This window comes from Giraffa tippelskirchi, chromosome 12 (assembly GCF_054371585.1).
Source record: "Giraffa tippelskirchi isolate mGirTip1 chromosome 12, T2T-mGirTip1v1.2.pri, whole genome shotgun sequence".
NCBI lineage: Eukaryota > Metazoa > Chordata > Mammalia > Artiodactyla > Giraffidae > Giraffa > Giraffa tippelskirchi.
Window position 1 is genome coordinate 139114865 of NC_137286.1, and position 18850 is coordinate 139133714.

Below are 18850 nucleotides of genomic sequence, written 5' to 3' on the forward strand. Positions count from 1 at the left end.
GAAATGCTAGACAATAAATTTCTGCCGTTTTAAACAACCTGGTTTGTGATACTTTTGTTACAGCAGCCACAAAAGAATGAATACATCATGGAACTTATGTGTTTGGACTAAATGAGAAAAACGTTTGTTCCTCTAAGAACATCTCAGTCATCCCTCCTGACATGTCCTAATAGAGCTTACACGAAAACTCTGCAGAGAGTTTGAAATGCTGAGTCCGAGCACTTTTAATGGGTCTTCTTATGGTTTGGGAATTTTCTGGTCTTACGTCTGGTCCTTGAACCAAACTTTCCTGATGGGCACAGCTTCAGGGTCACACATCTCCATGAAATGCAGGCTGACAGCAGTCCAGGGGGAGGTGCTGGCTGGTCTCCAATCTCGGAAGGACTAGCCCTTCCTCCTTCCTCAGGAGAGTCTGTGGACAGTCGCATCCCTTGTCTTGGCTGTAGCACCTTCCACCTGCGGAGACGGTCCTGTACCCTCGTCCTGCCTGCTGATAGGAGCTGCACCTGGACCGAGTCTGGGTGGCCAGCCCTGTTCACATCGAACCCATGAGGCGACCCCACCATGCTGTTTCCTTGAGGATACATTTCTGACCTCTGAAACCAGGGGACAAAGTTACAAAACCAGCGATTCCCTGCCTCCTGATGTTGCAATCCCAAGGCTATGAGTCAATGGTCCGCATTCATCTTCTGATAATACTGCCTCTTTCTTCCACCACCATCATGGCGGAAGGAGGAATGTCCCGAGTCCACCCTTGTTTTTATTTCCTTATTGGCTCACCTAGGACGCCCACCTACTTTCTCTCCTGCAGGGATGGAACCGCGATCTATGGAGAATTGTGTCCACAAGTGGCCACGGCCCAGAGAAGTGGGAACAGAGCTGGCTGGCAGTCCCTGCACCATGGTTCCATTCTTCAGCTTGACCCCAGGGAACAGAAGGCTCCCTGGGAACTCGCCTGGTGGCTCAATCAGCCCCTGGAACAATCCCTCAAGCTATCTCTGTCCTTCAGCAACTTAAAGGGCAGTGGGAAAATTATTGATCAGAAATCCAAGTAAACCAAAACTGGAATAATTCTACTCAGGACATTTTGTGGGGATGTGAAGGGCTATGCAAAAATTTATCATGAAGATGGCAAATTCTCCAACCTTGACAAGACACCATAAGCGACTGCTTTCACTGGTCTCATAATACTTTATTCCCCTCAATTGTAATTCGGTGTGGGAAAATGTTGTTTATGGGCTTGTGCTTCTTCCCCTGAGGATATGAGTTTCCTCAGGGCAGGACAGTTTTGTACCCTTATGTGGAAAAAGTACAAAAACAAAACACCTGCATAAATTGGTGATTCAGGTCAACCCGTGCCAGCCTTAGCTGGCTCCCTTCGCGAGCTAATTTTCCCATTCTAGCTACTAATGTGTCCCAAGTTCGGTCATCGAGGACAACCCAGGGCCCAGACTGCACTAGATCTTGCCACAATCTCATACTGGGGGCACAGTAGTAACATGTGGGCATGGGCGAGGGTCAAGAAAAGAAAGTTTTCGTTTAGAGTCACTTAGGGTGGTGAGTCTCAAAGTGTGGCCCTGGGCACTGGCAGGAGCAGTAGCATCTGGGAACGTGTAAATCCTTGAATCCTGCCCTGATCCACTGATAAAGACATGTTAGAGCTGGGGCCCGGCCACCTGTTAGGACAAGCTCTAGCTCAAGTGATCCCCAAGCAGGCTGAAGTCTAAAACCCACTGCCTTAGAGCGTGTGTGCTAAGTCACTTCAGTCCTGACCGTCAGCCCGCCAGGCTCCTCTGTCCATGGGATTCTCCAGGCAAGAATGCTGGAGTGGGTTGCCATTATGTCAGCCTAAAAGGACCCAATGTCAGAAGTTTTCTCTTCTTACTCTGGGGAGGAAGAGGTGCTCCTGAGGCTCAGATGCCCTCGGCCCCCTCTGGTGTGGGACCCCGCCCCCCCGCCCCCAGGCTTCCAGCTGACATCAGCAATGCCAGCCTCCCTGGCCCTTTGGCTCTGTTCACAGGTCTACTCAAGAGCTTCTAGAAAGAGGAGAGAATGTGGAAGGACTTGTAAATGCCCAGGGTTGAGGGACCCTCAAGGCTGTCCCTCCTTGTATACTCAGGCAGGAAACTGGCATGAAAAACTCTTCAGAATGACATGTGAGGCCAGCAGGAGGCTGAGGGCTGGGGGCAGGGATATGATAACAAAGTGAATGAACTACTCAAGTTGGCCTGGAGGCCCTGGCCTGGGTGCCAGGGGAACTTGCTTCCTAGAACCCGAAGCCCACTCAACCTCCATTTTCAGAGTCCCAAGTGTGGCACACGACAGAAGCAGGATCTATGGTTTTCTAGAACCAGAGCAAGGGAAGGAATTTGTGACAACAACTTCAGGATAAATCTTTGCTAAGCTCTTGGCCAGGGGGTGGGGTGGGGTTACGAGAAGGAACACTGAATATTTGAGATTTTCAGCAAAGGCATCCCCAGCCCTCCAAAGTCCTCAGAGGGGGCTCCCCAGTCAAGGCAGGTTGGCCCTGGCCTCCTCTGCACCTCGACTCTGATAATCTCACACATTCATTAAAGCAAAGGTCAGCAAGCAGCTATGGCCTGGTGTCAAATCCAGCCCTCTGCCCTTTTCTGTAAGGCTTGCAAGCTAAGAATGATGTCTATATTTTACAAGGATTGAAGAACACACTTAAAGGCTATTTCGTGACACCTGCAAGCTATATAAAATGTACATTTTCATGCCCATCAGTAACATTTTACTGGAACACAGATTCCTCCATTTGTTTCATGTTTCAGATTCCAAGGGCGGAGCTGAATAGTTGCCACAGGCACTGTGCAGCCTCTCTAGCCAAAAATATCTCCCATGGGACCCTTTTCAAGAAAAATGTTTCCCTAAGGACTTTTCCTCATTTCCTTCCCTCCTGCTGAATTCACCAAGTGTCCCCCTGCAGTCATAAGCAGACCTGAAACAATCCTGGCATCATCTCAGTCACAGAGGTCTGCTCTTAAGATGGGAAGTCACTGCTGCTTTTTAAATTAAAAGACATTTCCTAATTATTTGTTTCATTTCTTAGCTAGACCTAGATATAGAAAACTTAGGACCTGAGTAAACACACAACTCTGGCCACCTGATGTGAAGAGCTGACTCACTGGAAAAGACCCTGATGCTGGGAAAGATTGAGGGCAAGAAGAGAAGGGGCAACAGAGGATGAGATGGTCGGATGGCATCATCTACTTCATGGACATGAATCTGAGCAAACTCCAGGAGATGGTGAAGGACAGGGAAGCCTGGAGTGCTGCAGTCCACCGAGTCACAAAGAGTCAGACACGACTGAGCCACTGAACAACAAAGATGCAACTGGTGTCCGAACATGAACTTTTTGTTGCTTCTCACATGCTATGCCTATCTCTGTTGCAAAACACACAAAAGAACCCATAAACCCTAAGGGTCAATCTGTAAACTAGAAAGTGTGTTCACTGGGGACGGCACAGCGCTCATTCACCGGTCATCAGGCGGCAGACAGCTACTCCGACTGCAACCACGTTTGGGAAAGTTCCCATTCGGCACAGAAACTACTTAGGTGTGGGGATCTGAAAACCAAAATAAATATTTCAGAGCACCTCCCAGGAAAGCTGTACCGAGCGACAAGCGAATGGTGTTTCTGCAGCGAGACCCAGAGCACCAGCCCAGGAGCCTGTCCGCCTGCCAAGCGGCGCTTCGATGGGCGCCGCGGTGACCGCCTGCACGCGGGAGGAGGCGCATGGTCAGCACCCCTGGAAACCCCAAGTGTGACCCACTTGCCCAGCCCTACTGCCTCTTGGACCAGGGTTCCCTCTGCAGCTCTGGGGTCACCTGGCCAGCCAGAGGCAAGGGAAGTGCCAAGGGAGCCTGCCCCTTCCCCCACTGAGGTTCTGCGGACCCCTCCCATCACCAGCACGACCCGTCCAGCCCACAGCCCACAGGGTGGCAACACAGAGGCTGTGGATTCCCAACAGGTGGGCAGGTCAAGGTTACGGCGTTAGTTCTTCCGACGAGCATCTGGCGCTTGGGGCCCGCTCCCTCTGCGCTCCCCCCAACCCCCCAGGACAGGACAAAACTTCCCCTGAGCCCCCGCCCCCAGCTCCGCGGACCCCCAGTGGCTGCTTCCCGCCGCGCCGAGCTGTCCCGGCTGCGCGCGCGCATGGCCGCCCGCGGTGCCAGCCTTCCCCGCTCCGCGCGCGCCCGCGCGCGCGCACAGTTCCCCAAGCCGCCGGTGGGACCCGGTGGCAGCCCGGCCCCTTCCCGGCCCGCGGGAAACCCCTCCGCAGCGCCCCGCCTGCACCCGGCTCCCCTCCGCTCCCCGGGAACCCGGCCCGCCCCTGGCGCCTACCCATGCTGGCGGCTCCGAGGGCTCCCTGCGACTGGCGAGCGAGGAGTCCAGGTGGGAGGACTCTGTGCTAAGGTGTTGCTTCCTGTGACTCGGTTTCCAGGCCCTGCCCAGCACCTGTGCAGCTGGAGGTGTGCAGGCGGGGCGGCGGGGCTCCACCCTTGGAGGCGGTGGAACAGCCGGGGGCAGAGGTCGGTGCCCCTTGAGCCCCAGAGGGGGGACACCTGTCAGCGGCGGGCCCGCACCTGGACTCCGCCCCGGGCCCCGGGGGCCGCCAGAGGGGAAATCCGGGCCGGGCTGCCCTGGCTTGAGTTTGCATCTTAGCCAAGGGGGAGGGCTCGTGAAATGCAGGGTCCCCGGCCTCACCTGAATTTGCTGACTCAGTAGATCGGGGTGGGGCCCGAGAATCTGCATTTCTAACACACGCTAAAGGTGAAGCTGATGGTCCAGGGACTCCACTTCGGAAAGCACTACTGCGCTGGGTAAGCACCATGTCTGCAAAAATGGGCGGAAGGTTGGTCAGTTCAATGTGTGTGCAGTGCTGCAGATGTGTGGCTTTTACCTGGCATGTGAGCTGTGGAAAGCATTTCTGGAAAACTACATTTCCTTCCTTTAAGAATAACAAAACCAAAAATAATAATACAGCAAGGAGCTCCAGATCTTTTTTTCTGTTTACTCCTCTGACTTGAGGAGGGGTTTTGTATTCTGCCAGCACTGAAAGGAACATTAAAAGGGAAAAGGCAGGAGAGTTTCTATTGTCTTTTTTAAAAAATCGTGTAAAATATACAAAAAACTTGACCATCTTAACTATTAAGTGTACATTAAGTGGTATTAAGTACACACACACTGTTGTGCAATGGTCACCACCATCCATCTCCAAAACTTTTTCATCTTCCTAAATGAAAATTCATTGGAAAAGACCCTGATGCTGGGAAAGATGGAAAGCAGGAGGAGAAGGGGGGGCGACAGAGGATGAGATGGTTGGATGTCATCACTGACTCAATGGACATGAGTTTGAGCAAACTCCGAGAGCTGGTGAAGGACAGGGAAGCCTGGTGTGCTGCAGTCCATGGGGTTGCAAAGAGCTGGACACGACTGAGCGACTAAACAACAAGCTGAAACTCTGTACCCATGAAACACTAACTCCCCATTCACCTCCCCAGCACCCACCATGCTACTTTCTGTCTCTATGAATTTGACTCTTCAAGATACCTTATATGGCTGGAATCATTCAAAATTTGTCCTTGTCTCTTGCTGCTGCTGCTAAGTCGCTTCAGTCGTGTCCAACTCTGTGCGACCCCATAGACGGCAGCCCAACAGGCTCCTCTGTCCCTGGGATTCTCCAGGCAAGAATGCTGGAGTGGGTTGCCATTTCCTTCTCCAATACATGAAAGTGAAAAGGGAAAGTGAAGTCGCTCAGTCGTGTCCGACTCTTCGTGACCCCATGGACTGCAGCCTACCAGGCTCCTCCGTCCATGGGATTTTCCAGGCAAGAGTACTGGAGTGGGTTGCCATTGCCTCTCTTGACATGTGTTGTAATGTCTTCAAGGTCCATCCATGTTGGAGCATGGGTCAGAATTTCCTTCCTTTTAAAAGGTGAATAATATTCCACTGTGGGTACACATTACATTTTGTTTAGATGTCTCTGTCATCTTCTGAGTCTTAGTGATGCCCCTGGCCACGCTGACCAGAAGACTGTGGTGTGTAGGGAGAAACCCAGGCAGGCTCTTCCCAGAGGTGGAGAAGTATAAGTGATGAACAAAACTCCAGGGGATGGAATAGACCAGCCCTGCTGATCTACCCTGTGTTAAACACCCAAAACAGCATTTCTAACCCTCCCCGCGTCCACCAGAGCAATCCTACTTTTTAGTTAGGAAATGGATGTGATAGAGTGAGGACTTAAGACAAGTGACAGAGCCCTTCCCCAGTACAGCATGGCACCACTTCGAGCCGGCTCTCTGCTTCACAGCCCAGGTCATTTCTGCTGGACCGAGTCCCTTCCATGTGGTTGCTGGGACCCCATCCTGTGGAACCACCTTGTTGGGAAATACACACAAATAAAACAAGATGATTTCCTCTTCTTTAACATGCCTCCCTTTACAAAGCTTCTAGATGACTTTAGCTGAGTGTTTATAGCTGATAAAACTCTTTCTTAAAGCAAGGGAATGGTGGACCCACACTTCAGGGTGCGGGGCCTTGGCTGTGAGGGCAAAGCCTGTAGAGGGTGGAAGGGGGAGCTGGGGACACGCAAGCTTTTGGCAAGTCCTCGTGCTGGGTTGAAGGTGGGCTCAGGCTGTTCACAGTATCAGTGAGGAAGAAAAGCCAATGGCAGCCGCCCAGACTGCTTTCTGAGCATCTTCTGTGGGTCAGGGAGCCGTGCATTTGCATGAATTCAAGAGTGGATTCGAACTGATGCGAAGAACTGACTCATTTGAAAAGACCCTGATGCTGGGAAAGATTGAAGGCAGGAGGAGAAGGGGACAACAGAGGATGAGATGGTTGGATGGCATCACCGACTTGACGGACATGAGTTTGAGTAAGCTCCGGGCAGTGGTGATAGATAGGGAGGCCTGGTGTGCTGCATGCAGTCCATGGGGTTGCAAAGAGTCGGACACGACTGAGTGACTGAACTGAACTGAACTGAGGGCCCAATGGCGTCACCCTGGATGACCTTGGGTGAGTCACCTTCCCTCGCTGGGACTTTTTCCTCTCCTGTTAGATGGGAGCTTGGCCTTCTACAGCTGGATTCATTTTCTTTACCAAGTTTCCCAAGTAGAGGCTGACTGTGGTGTTAGGTTTATTGTGGGGGAGAGAGTCTCTTCACTGCTGGAAGGTAGTTGTTTATGAGCGGAATCATTGTCACAAGTGCTCTTGTTCTCTCTTGCCTGTGTCCCCAGCTACAAGCACCATGTCTGGTGTTTAGTAAATGCTCAACAAATATTTGTTATTCGTGCTCATTCTTATAATGACGTAGATCAATCTTGTATCATGTTAAAAAAATGTGTATACATTTGAAAAATATGTGTGTGAGCATATGTGTGTACATATGTATACATATATACATACATATATATGTTATATATACAATTTATCAAATATATATTTTTTATATATACATATATATGTATACACACACATATATAGAGTTTGTAAGATGTCTTCATAATCTCTCAGAAAAGGAATCAAAATCTACTTTTAGGAAGGAATCTGGTAACTCACCCATATGATGAAATAAATATCCCTGAAACCTTAAAATGCTACTTTTTTCTCAGAATATTTGAAATTTTAACAGAAAAGGGGAGGAGCCATCTATTTAAAATAAACTCTAGTTGTGAAATTGAGAGAAGAAGTTTCTAGAGGCATGAGTTTCTTCCCTGTATTCAGGAACCTGCACACACAGGACTGGCTGCCCCAGGACGCTGGGTGGGGTGGCCAAGGTGCCCCTGAGTCACGGCCTCTCCAGGGTTTCCTTTTTCGCTCTCACAACATGGCCTGGCTTACCAGCCACTGAGCCAAAAGTTATGGGAAATCAAGACACAGGGGGTAGTGGGGGAGGCAAGGATACATGACCTTACCCTGGTGTTCCCTTTAGACCAGCGAAAAGAGAAGAAAAATGAGGGGCGCTTATCTGGGAGGGTGCTGCAAAGTCTAATCTGTCATCACCGACACACCACTGGCCTACTTCACATGGAGCAAGAAACCAACCAGGGGAGAATGGATACATGTATACGCATGGCTGAGGCCCTTCGCTGTTCACCTGAAACTGTCACAACACTGTTAATTGGCTATACCCCAATACAAAATGAAAAGTTTTTTTTTAAAAAAGAAAGAAATCAACCAAAGAACCTAATCATTTTCAATATAAAAAATTATATCACGTTTTGGGGAGGTGAGAAATAAAAGCTATCAAATAATTCTTCACCTCCATCTGTTGAGAGGCCAACGTACATAATTAAAGACTATAACTGTTATCCTCAAATAAAGTTGACCTTCCTTAGGCACCAAGGAACAAGAAAGAGTTTCATGTGATGGTGATACAAGGAATTACAAACATTGTCCACCTAGACAGAAGCTTTTCCCTTATAGCTCAGCTGGTAAAGAATCCGCCTGCAAAGTAGGAGATCTGGGTTCGATCCCTGGGTTGGGAAGATCCCCTGGAGAAGGGAAAGGCTGCCCACTCCAGTACACTGGCCTGGAGAATTCCATGGACTGTGTAGTCCATGGGGTTGCAAAGAGTTGGACACGACTGAGTGACTTTGACTTTCATTTTCCTTATCTGAAATATTACTGCTTCAGAAAGTGTTAGAAAAATGCATTTTGGAGAAACTTCTTCCAATTAATTATACAGAATCCCTGGGACACATATCAAAATAAAAAAAGGAAGCAGAGATCCTTATAATTTCCAGTGTGCTCTTTTCACTGCTCGTCTTTTAATTAAAAACAAAAACAAAAAACCCTCATTAGAACTTGCTTTCTGAAATCATCCCTAATTGCCAGACAAAAATGGTTATGCCTTATACATTATTGATTTCTGTACCAATAATATTACAACTTATTTATCATCTGACATAAGTAAGATACAGATGCCCCATTTATTCACTTCATGTTTAATTATGCAAATATCTGAATTTGTCAAAGTACATTTATCCAATGACTTGCTTTAGTAAATTACTATAAATCTAAAATAGTATAGATGATGGAGTCTTGGGAATTCACTGTGAATAAATATATACCTTTGAGGTCTAAGTTATTCACATTCAACTATTCAATTTTATTTCCTAGAATTAATAAAGGTATATTGTCTCTTCAAATGCCATGGATGGCAAGATTTAGAAAATTCAGGTATTTCTATAACATATCATTTATCTTTCAGATTTTATACCACTCAAATCTATATTAAATTACTGGCAAAAGTAAATAGATGTTTTTTAAAGCAATGTATTAGTTTCCTATTGCTGTTATAATAAATTACCACAAGCTTAGTGGCACAGAATAACACACATTTATTACAGTTTCAGAGGTCAGAAATCCAAAAAAGGTCTGCTGCTAAATCGCTTCAGTCGTGTCCAACTCTGTGCGACCCCATAGATGGCAACCCACCAGGCTCCCCTGTCCCTGGGATTCTCCAGGCAAGAACACTGGAGTGGGTTGCCATTTCCTTCTCCAATGCATGAAAGTGAAAAGTGAAAGTGAAGTCGCTCAGTCGTTTCCGACTCGCAGCGACCCCATGGTCTGCAGCCTACCAGGCTCCTCTGTCCATGGGATTTTCCAGGCAAAAGTACTGGAGTGGGCTGCCATTGCCTTCTCCTAAAAAGGTCTAGTGAGGCTAAAATCAAGGTGTTACCAAAGCTGGGTCCATTCTAGGGGTTCTAGGGTAGAATCCAGCATCTAGCCCAGGCCTGGATTACTTGTCGAGCTGCCCTCTCACTGGAGAGAGAAAAATATTTCTGTACCAAAGTGTTTGTTGAGTGTTTATTGCAGTGTTGTTAAAATAGCCTCAAATAAGAAACCAAACCTAAAGACCCAAATACAAGGGAATGACTTGATCATGGTGCCTCTTTACAAGGAAATACTTGCAGCCATTATAAAAATCACTTTAAGGGACTTCCCTGGTGGTCCGGTGGTTAAGAATCTGCCTGCCAACGCAGGGGACACAGGTTCAATCCCTGGTCCAGGAAGATCCCACATGCCGAGGGGAAACTAAGCCTATGAGCCACAAATACCGAGTCCACGTGCTCTGGAGCCCCGTGCTCCACAACCAGAAGACTGTGCACCGTGGTTACAGAGTAGCTCCCATTCACCACAATAAAGAAAAGCCTGCGTGCAGCAATGAAGACCCAGCACAGCCAAAGATAAATAAAATAAAAAGCTTAAAAAAATTATAAAAAAAAAAAAGTTGTAAATGTTCACTGTAGAGCCAGACAATAGAATCTGATTATATATTCCCAGTATTAACACCGTTTCTGATCACATTTACTCCATGGTTTCAGTGTTACACTCCTGTACCAAGGAGGATGTCCCAGATGTTGGCGTCAAAAGGACTTCTTTTCTAAGCCCCACCAATCGTTCCATCTGCAGCATGTTTTCATTTGCTTTACATCAACTGTTGTATCGCTTTTCTTTTTCATAATTGCCTTTAGCTTGTTCTTACTTCTAGAATAAGCATATGTGTGTGTGTGTGCGCTAAGTTGCTTCAGTCCTGTCCGTCTGTTTGCGACTATGGACTATAGCTCTCCAGGCTCCTCTGTCTATGGGGATTCTCCAGGCAAGAACTGGAGTGGGTTGCCCTGTCCTCTTGCAGGGGATCTTCTCAACCCAGGGATGGAACCCAGGTCTCCTGCACTGCAGGCAGTATCTTTACCATCTGAGCCACCAGGGAACACCTGAATAAATGTCTTTGTTGGAACTCAGTTTCCTGCAGAATTACAAAGACATTGCCTCTTATCTTCTAGTATCAGGTTTCTGGAGAGCCTATTTTTTCACGGTAGGTTTCCCTCTGGAAACTGTTTTTTTACTCTTCTCATGAGAATGTGTCTAGAGGTTTTTGTTTTTTTTTTTAACCATTCATTTTCCTGAGTATTTTTAACTGGGAGGTGTCTCGAGCTCTGGGAAATTTTCTTCTATCGTATCTTATGTTATTTCCTCCTCTCCATTTCCTTGGTTCTCCTTTTCTCAAAATCTGTTAGTCAGATGCTGGTCTCCTGATCCTCTTTTCTTTTATCCACATTGTCTGTTTCTTGGCATTTTGGGATATTTATTTTTCATCCCTTGAAATTTTATTTAGCGACAAACATTTTTAATTTCTAAGAGCTCTTTATTGTTTTTTTTTTCTTAAATATGGAGTACCTCCTTGAGTCTTTGTGAGGATCCAAATGGGAATTTCAGGATAAAATCCCTTTCTCAGACTTAAATCATCTCAGCTCTCCTCCAGAGTCTCACGCACCCACCCAGGGCTTGTCCCTTCTAAGTTGCTGGATTTCCTCCCATGCCTAGAGAGCCTTTACTTATTTGTCCCTTTAAAGAACAAAGGAACGTGTAGACCTTTCTAGGCAGCTGACAAGAGTCGCCCTGCAGCTGGGTAGATGGATTAGTGGGCCTCCCTCTGAACCGAGAGGCTAGTGATGGCCGGTCTGGTGTGTGGGGAACAGTGGTGCCCTGGAGCTCCACCCTGATCTGGAAGCTGACTGCAAACACTTCTTCCCAACTCCACTTTCAGACCACATGTGGGTGGTATCAGCCATGGTGGGAGCATTTACACCAAGGACACTGGCAGATGCTATTCATTAGGGCTGTTTTTCCCCTGATTGTTAATATTTGCCAACACATCACTGATAACGAGGGTGACAGGCAGGTTTCACTTTAGGGGTATGTGGGTGGAGTTTTAATTCCCACCTTCCTAATAACTAGTAATATTGAGCACTTTTTCATGCACTTAATAGTGATTCATATATATCCTTTGGGGAAATGTCTTTTTGAACTTTTGCCCATTTTTAATTTGTGTGTTGGTCTCATTATTGAGTTATGAGTCCTTTATATATTCTGAATATAAGTCCTTTATTAGAAATATGATTTTCAAATATTTCTCCCAAGTCAATTGCATATCTTTTAATTCTTTTGACATGCCAAAGCTTTAAATTTTGATGAAGCCAATTTATCAATTTTTTTTACAGATCATGCTTTCGTTGTCACAGTTATTCATATCCTTTTCCTTTACCGAGATTGCAAAAACTTGCTATTATGACTCTTCCATAAGTTTTTTGCAGTTCTTTCATTAAGGTCAATGATCCATTTTGAGTTAATGTTAGTGTATGGTGTGAGGTAAAGGTTGAAGTTATTTTTTTTTTCCATATGGATATCCAATTGTTGCAATGTGGGTGTGTGCTCAGTCGTGTCCGACTATTTGCGACTCCAAGGACTGTAGCCCGCCAGACTCCTCTGTCCATGGGGTTCTCCAGGCAAGAACACTGGACTGGGTTGCTGTTTCCTTACCAACTGTTAAAAAGATCATTATTTTTTCCATTGAATTGCTGTAGAGCTTTCACCAAAAATCAATTGATCATAAATGTAAGGGGTTATTTCTGGACTTGCCCTTCTTTTGCCTTGGTCTATATTTCTGTTCTTAAGCTAATACCACACTCCCTTGATTATTGTAGCTTTAGAAAATAAGTTTTGAAATTTGGTAGTGTACATCCTCCAGTTTTGTTCTTCATTTTCAAAGTTGTTTTGGCTACTTTAGGCCCTTAGTACTAAAAAGGCCTTTGTACATTTTAGGTCTGCTAAAAGGCAGGGGAGGGAGAAAGAAGGGAAGAAGAAGCTAACTGGCAAGCATACCATTCTAAGCACCAATTATGTAACTTTTATATATCAGATTATCTTAAGGCCATATGTTTTTCTGTTTCCTTTATGTTTTATGTTTCAAATGATATAAAATCTATTATTCATATGAAATTTAAATATCTATACAGACCAAAATATCTTCTCACACTATATTGTTTAAATCTATTTCTTGAAAAAGAAAATGCTAGGTGAACAGCATGAACCTAACAAGGGTACAAAACACTTCCAACTGCAGATTAACCAGCTTCACTAAGGCACAAATAGACGTGCCAGGCAGGGAGAAAACTGCATGTACAGAAATGCACAGAAGAAAGCGAGTTTAGCAGAAGCAAGATTGTAAATGAGTAATGTGAGAGTGTTATTTTGTTACATGGTTCATTACACACAGTACACGATGTATACTGTGTACTTTACAGTGATTATTTAAATCCCATGATCTCAAAATTAATTATAAAATACATTTATAAAAGTATAGTTTTTTTTTTTAAATTTAAATTAGTTTATTTATCTATTTTTTAACTTTACAATAGTGTATTTGTTTTTTCATACATTGACATGAATCCACCATGGGTGTACATGTTTTCCAGTATGTTCTTTATAAAAACTATGTTCTTCCAAAATGTTGTTATTGTTGTTTAGTCACTAAGTCGTGTCCAACTCTTTTGGGACCCCATGGACTGTAGCCTGCCAGACTCCTCTGTCCATGGGATTTCCCAGGCAAGAACACTGGAGTGGGCTGCCATTTCCTTCTCCAGGGGATCTTCCCAACACAGGGATAAAACCCATGACTCGGCGTTAGCAGGCGGATTCTTTACCGCTGAGCCACCAGGGAAGCCACATTAACATCTACAAATTTCAGGGATTAGGACCTGTTTTTGGAGAGTCCATTAGTTAACCTATCTCACCTACTGACTTATTTTTTTTTTTTTACTTCTGCTGGTGAGCCTTCAAGACTCTCATCTCTTCTGGGCAAGGTCAACACACAGCAACTGAGATGCCACCTCAGTGAAACACGATGGGGTTGCCACAACTGGGATGATGGATGTGGTCTCAGAGCCAGCCAGTGGCAAAGAATAAATCACGCTGGGCACACTGCTGTGTGACCATGGAATTGAGTTGAACAGATGAGAACTGGGGACTAGCATTTCTTTGAAGTTGAATATGTTACTGAAATTTCCAAATCTGCAAGTATTTACAGTGTAAATGTATTGGTAAACTGGACAGTTGTTTGTCAAAAGCTCGTGTTTACATATTTGTGTGTGTGTGTTTATGTGTGTGTGTATGTTTGTGTATGTGTGTATTTCATTCAGGGCCAGCTACATAATTTGTGGATTTGGACCTGGCACAAAATGAACATGTAGGGCCTTTTGTTCAAAAAGCAGGACAAAAGTGACAGTGAAAATACAAAAACTGATTTTTTCCTCTACAGTTTCCCTCATACTATTTGCTATTTAACGCTATTTTACATACAGAAAAATTTTAAATTATCAGCATGAATTTTACTGTTCACCTTTATATTATGTGATGCTAGTTTTATGTGCAAATATACACACATCTGGGCTTCCCTGGTGGCTCAGATGGTAAAGAATCTGCCTGCAATGCAGGAGACCTGGGTTTGATGACTGGGTCGGGAGGATCCCCTGGAGAAGGGAATGGCAACCCACTCCAGTATTCTTGCCTAGAGAAGTCCATGGACATAGGAATTCCATGTAGCCTGGTGGGCTACAGTCCATGGGGTCACAAAGAGTTGGACATGACTGAGAGACTAACAGTTTCACTTTTTTTCATGTTATAAAGTATAAAATGCATTTAAGGGTTGATGGTTCTGTTCAAGTTCTTCATACCCTCCCAGTCCCAACCTTTCATGACATCACAATTAGGAACACACTGGAAAACCAACAAGCTCTGGGGTCAGACATACCTGATTTGAGATCTCAGTTTTGTTGCTTATTTTGTGTAAGTCAGCAGATTACTTAACCATTCTGGCCACAAATGAAAAAAATTAGATAATGATACTTAATTCATAGTGGTGTTGTGGAGATTAAGGGCATAATATATAAAAGATCTAGTCCTAGGAGCCCCTGTCTGTAAAGAGTAACAACATAGCCAGCCTCATCAAGTTACAGACAAATTTAATGGAGATAGTATCAATATAAATGAAAGTGTTCTGTAAAATACCATCAAAAGCTGGTCACTTTGCTAGCAGACTACCATGCTTGTTGAGTTGCAGTGAGTGAGGATCATTTATAAGAAGCTGGAATTAAGAAAGAAACTTAGTCGATCCTTTTATATCAATCTTTCTGAATCACTTAGTTTTAGGTGTGTCTCTTGCAAACAGCATAGAGTTGAGATTTTCTTTGTGAACCAACGGAAAACTGTTTTTTTCTTTGACAGGTAAGTTAAGCTTATTTAAAGATATCTGATTTTAGTTCAGTCATATTATTTTATTTCCTATTTAAAGTTTTCATAGTTTCTAACAGTTTTCATTATGAGGTTCTCTTTTTTTCTTTTGCATTTTTGAACAGCTTTTAAGAGATACAATTCATATAGTGTTCACTGATTCTAAGAGTGCAGTCTGATGAGTTTTTAGCTCTTTGTATTTGGGGAGGTCTTAGTTTCTCCTGCTATTTAGGGAGGAAGATTTGTATTTATGTACAGGTGGTTATTTATAATTATAATCTTACATATGATACTCTTAGTCATCTCTCTATTTAGATATTATCCTTCCTGACTATGTGAAATAACATTAAAATGTTTCTCTTCTTACTTTATTCCTTTCCTCTCCCTCACCATGGGATGTAGCAGTGTTCTCTTGCTTAGTGTTTCCATGTGTACTGATACATACACTTAGACTTGTTACTTGACTTGTCCCTTTAAGGGATATTCTGGATCCCCAGCTAGTATAGGTGAGCGATCAACAAGCTTCCTCTGCTTTCCATGCCCCCTTCCCCAGTGAGCTTTATCAGGTGCATCCTCTCTAGCTTCTCAAAGCAAAAAACATGTATATTCTGCCCTGTAACTTTTTTCTCAACTCAGCTTCCCTCTCAACCTTATTTTTAAATGGATTCCGTGCTCACCATCGGTCCTTTTGCCGGGATCTCTCAGTTATCTTTTGGTGAACAGATTTCATTCATTCATTACCCTGGGAACAACCTTCCCTGAAAATGATCCTACTTATTAGCAAGGTGAACCATGCCACTTCCGTGGGGACAGTGTGAAACCATAAAGCATGCTTGCCCTTTCAACATGGGAGTCTATGATCAGACAAGAAAAACAGCTGCCATTAACTTAACGTGTTACTGATCTCTGAAAACAAGGTTTTCTGGAACAAACATCAGGGTATTGTATTACTTTTGGGGATGTTACTCTCTGAATACCCTACAAGCAACAACTCAAAGAATAAGCATTACTTTTGATTTTATTGAACCAATAAGCCCAGAGGGAAAAAGTTTTCTCTATACGGAAGTCTTCTTATCTGTAAAAAAAGACCAAGTAATACTCCTTTTTCTCATTGTCGAGGAAACTGTGTCCTAAGATCCTAGTGTGTTACTGTCAATGAGGACACGGTGGGATCTGCAGAGATTAGATATGCTCTGCTGAGCCTAGTCTGTTTGGTACGTAATGTTTGCTCTCCACAGTAAATGCATATTCTCTTAATTTTTTTTTTAAAAAAAAATTCTATTTTTTTGTCTATGCTACATGCTATGTGGGATCTTATTTTCCTGACCAGGGATCGAACCCATGTCCCCTGCAGTAGAAGTGAAGTGTCTTAACCCCTGGACCATTAGGGAAGTCCCAGGACATTCTCTTTTTAACCATAAAAACTGTATCTCTAAATATAGTGCCCAACTTCCATTTTGAAGATAAGAAAGTTACCTGTGTCAGCAAAATCAAGGGGACGTTTAGTATTATATAGCTTTTCTCTCCCTCTGAAGGTAAAATTAATACATTTTCATTATAAAAGATTTTGAAAAATTGTGAAAAGTTTATAGGAAAAAAATCTAGAGACCACTAATGTTAATATTTTGCTGTACTTCTTTGTAGACTTTTTTCATACATAAATTAATAAACTTTGCAACATCAGATCATATCATACATGTTGTTTTATAACCTCTTCACTCGACTTTCTGTCATGGACATTGTTGCATGTCACTAAGTCGTCTTAAAGTAATCTTTTAATGGTTGCAAGTATTTCATTGTAAAGAGGCACCATGGTTAAGTTATTTGGGCCTTTGGGTTGATGTCTTGTTTGGGGATGTTTTAACAACACGGCGATAAACACTCTAGGACAGAAATATTTATGCCTCTCCAGTGGTGATTTCTCTAATATAAATTTCTAGAAATTGGAATTTCTTGGTCAAAGGGTACGGAAACAATTTTAGGCCTTCTTTATATGCATTGCCAAATTGTCTTCCAGAAAGAGTCTGCCTTGCAGTGTGTGAAAGCAATGAACCAAATGTACTGAATGTGAAATAAAATCTCATCAATGTAAGGAGAATATTTTACATCACCCTGATTTTAGGGAATGTTTCCAAGACTGCTGTGAACACTTACAGATGTGAACTGGTCACGCGGGATATTACAGGCAAATAGCAACACATAGTGGCCACCTGCTCACTGGGGTGAGAACCCCTCTGCAGCTGGCCTGGTGCCCTGTGCCTGCTTCTTCCTCAGTCCTTCTCACCCTCTGACACCTGATCCTGCACCAACCCGCAGCCTCCACTTCCACCCAAGATGCAACCCATACAGTGTTTTTGCAAAGTGCACAGTGGCGGCTACACATGTCCTCAGGTTCGGCTCTCAAGTTGCTGGGAACCGCAGGACAGCTGGTAAACCAGGCGTGTTTGCTGGAGTGATGGCTGAGTCAGGCCGAGGAAGGGAGCCCCCAGGCAGGAGGACTTGGGGGAGGAGTGCAGCTCTCTACCCTCAGCCCCAGGAAGATGTGCTTCATTAAGAAGGAGAAGGGCAGACCGACCACACATTTGGCTGCCAGTGACTCGAGCTCTCCGCTCCTCCATTTCCTCTCTCTCTAAACAGAGAAATGGATCGGTCCAGGCTGAGAGGTGGTCTCTATTCAGTGTGTGGCATATAACAAGGGCTGTACGGGTACTGTCTTCACATTATGATTTGTTGCGCGACTCTGGAATATCCAAAACCTGAGCGTAGAATCAAAATTGAGTTGAGCAGCAACTCTTAGAGGAAATAGACTTCTGCCTGTCCTTTAGCACATGCCCCCTTCCACCCCCCATAATTTCAGCAGAGCTAAGCTCCCAACTACCATGAGAAGCTGCACGGATCACTAAAAAAGAAAACAATGACTAAACGATGACACAAGGCTTTCTTATCGCTGGCTGCAGGAGGTATCTGATTTCAGAGAGGTTTAAATGGGAAAAGGTGTGTCTTAGAGCCAGTGAGGGATGGTTGGCTGTGTTCATCTAGATAATCTCTGTGACTTTGGACTTCACCAGGGCAGGGAGGAGGGGAAGGAGATGGGGAAGGAGATGGGCAGAGGCAGGCGAGACGCCTCTGAGCCTCAGCCAGGACAAGAGGGAGGGCAGGGTGGTTTGTAATACTGCACACACGGCCTACATACACGAACAGCCTGAGCTGTGAGTACACAAGCTACGTTTCTCAGAGAAGGCTGGGGGCTCAGAGATGGGCGCTAGAGGCTTCAGACATTTTGCCTTAAACTTGACTCTTAAGTTGCCCCTTAGGGTCTTTGACATTTGGAAATGTGTTTAATGGCTTTTTCAGGGTGACCTGAGAAAATATTACTGTTCTCCTGCCTTGCGGGCAGTTTCTTTACCGTCTGAGCCACCAGGGAAGCCCATTTTATACCCAGGACATAAAAAATGCTCTGAGCAGGATCCACTCTTTTGTTCAGAAATATTTACTGAGTGTTCATTGTGTTAATGGGCCTTGCTGCTAGCTCAGATGGTAAAGAATCTGCCGGCAGTGCGGGAGATGCAAAAGACACAGTTTTGATCCCTCGGTTGGGAAGATCCCCTGGAGAACGGCTACCCACTCCAGGATTCTTGCCTGGAGAATTCCACGGACAGAGGAGCCTAGTGGGTCACAGTCTGTGGGGTCGCAAGACTGAGTGATTAACACTTTCACTTTTCACTTTCATTAGGTGCATAATATTAA

At 44.7% G+C, this 18850-nt stretch overlaps 1 protein-coding gene and 1 long non-coding RNA gene across 2 annotated transcripts in view; one reads left to right on the plus strand and one right to left on the minus strand.

The window, feature by feature from the left end:
• DOCK9 (dedicator of cytokinesis 9) overlaps positions 1-18850 on the minus strand; it is a 355717-nt gene that overhangs the window by 43375 nt on the left and 293492 nt on the right. The window contains exon 1 of the mRNA XM_081548928.1: positions 4370-4673. Coding sequence (XP_081405054.1) covers positions 4370-4373 — 4 coding nt within the window. The 5' untranslated portion in view covers positions 4374-4673. Of the gene's footprint in view, positions 1-4369 lie in introns of the transcript that reaches the window.
• On the plus strand, positions 14621-16786 carry LOC145529158 (uncharacterized). Its single transcript, XR_014070977.1, has 2 exons — positions 14621-14659; positions 15017-16786. It is a non-coding gene; the product is annotated as an uncharacterized LOC145529158 (long non-coding RNA).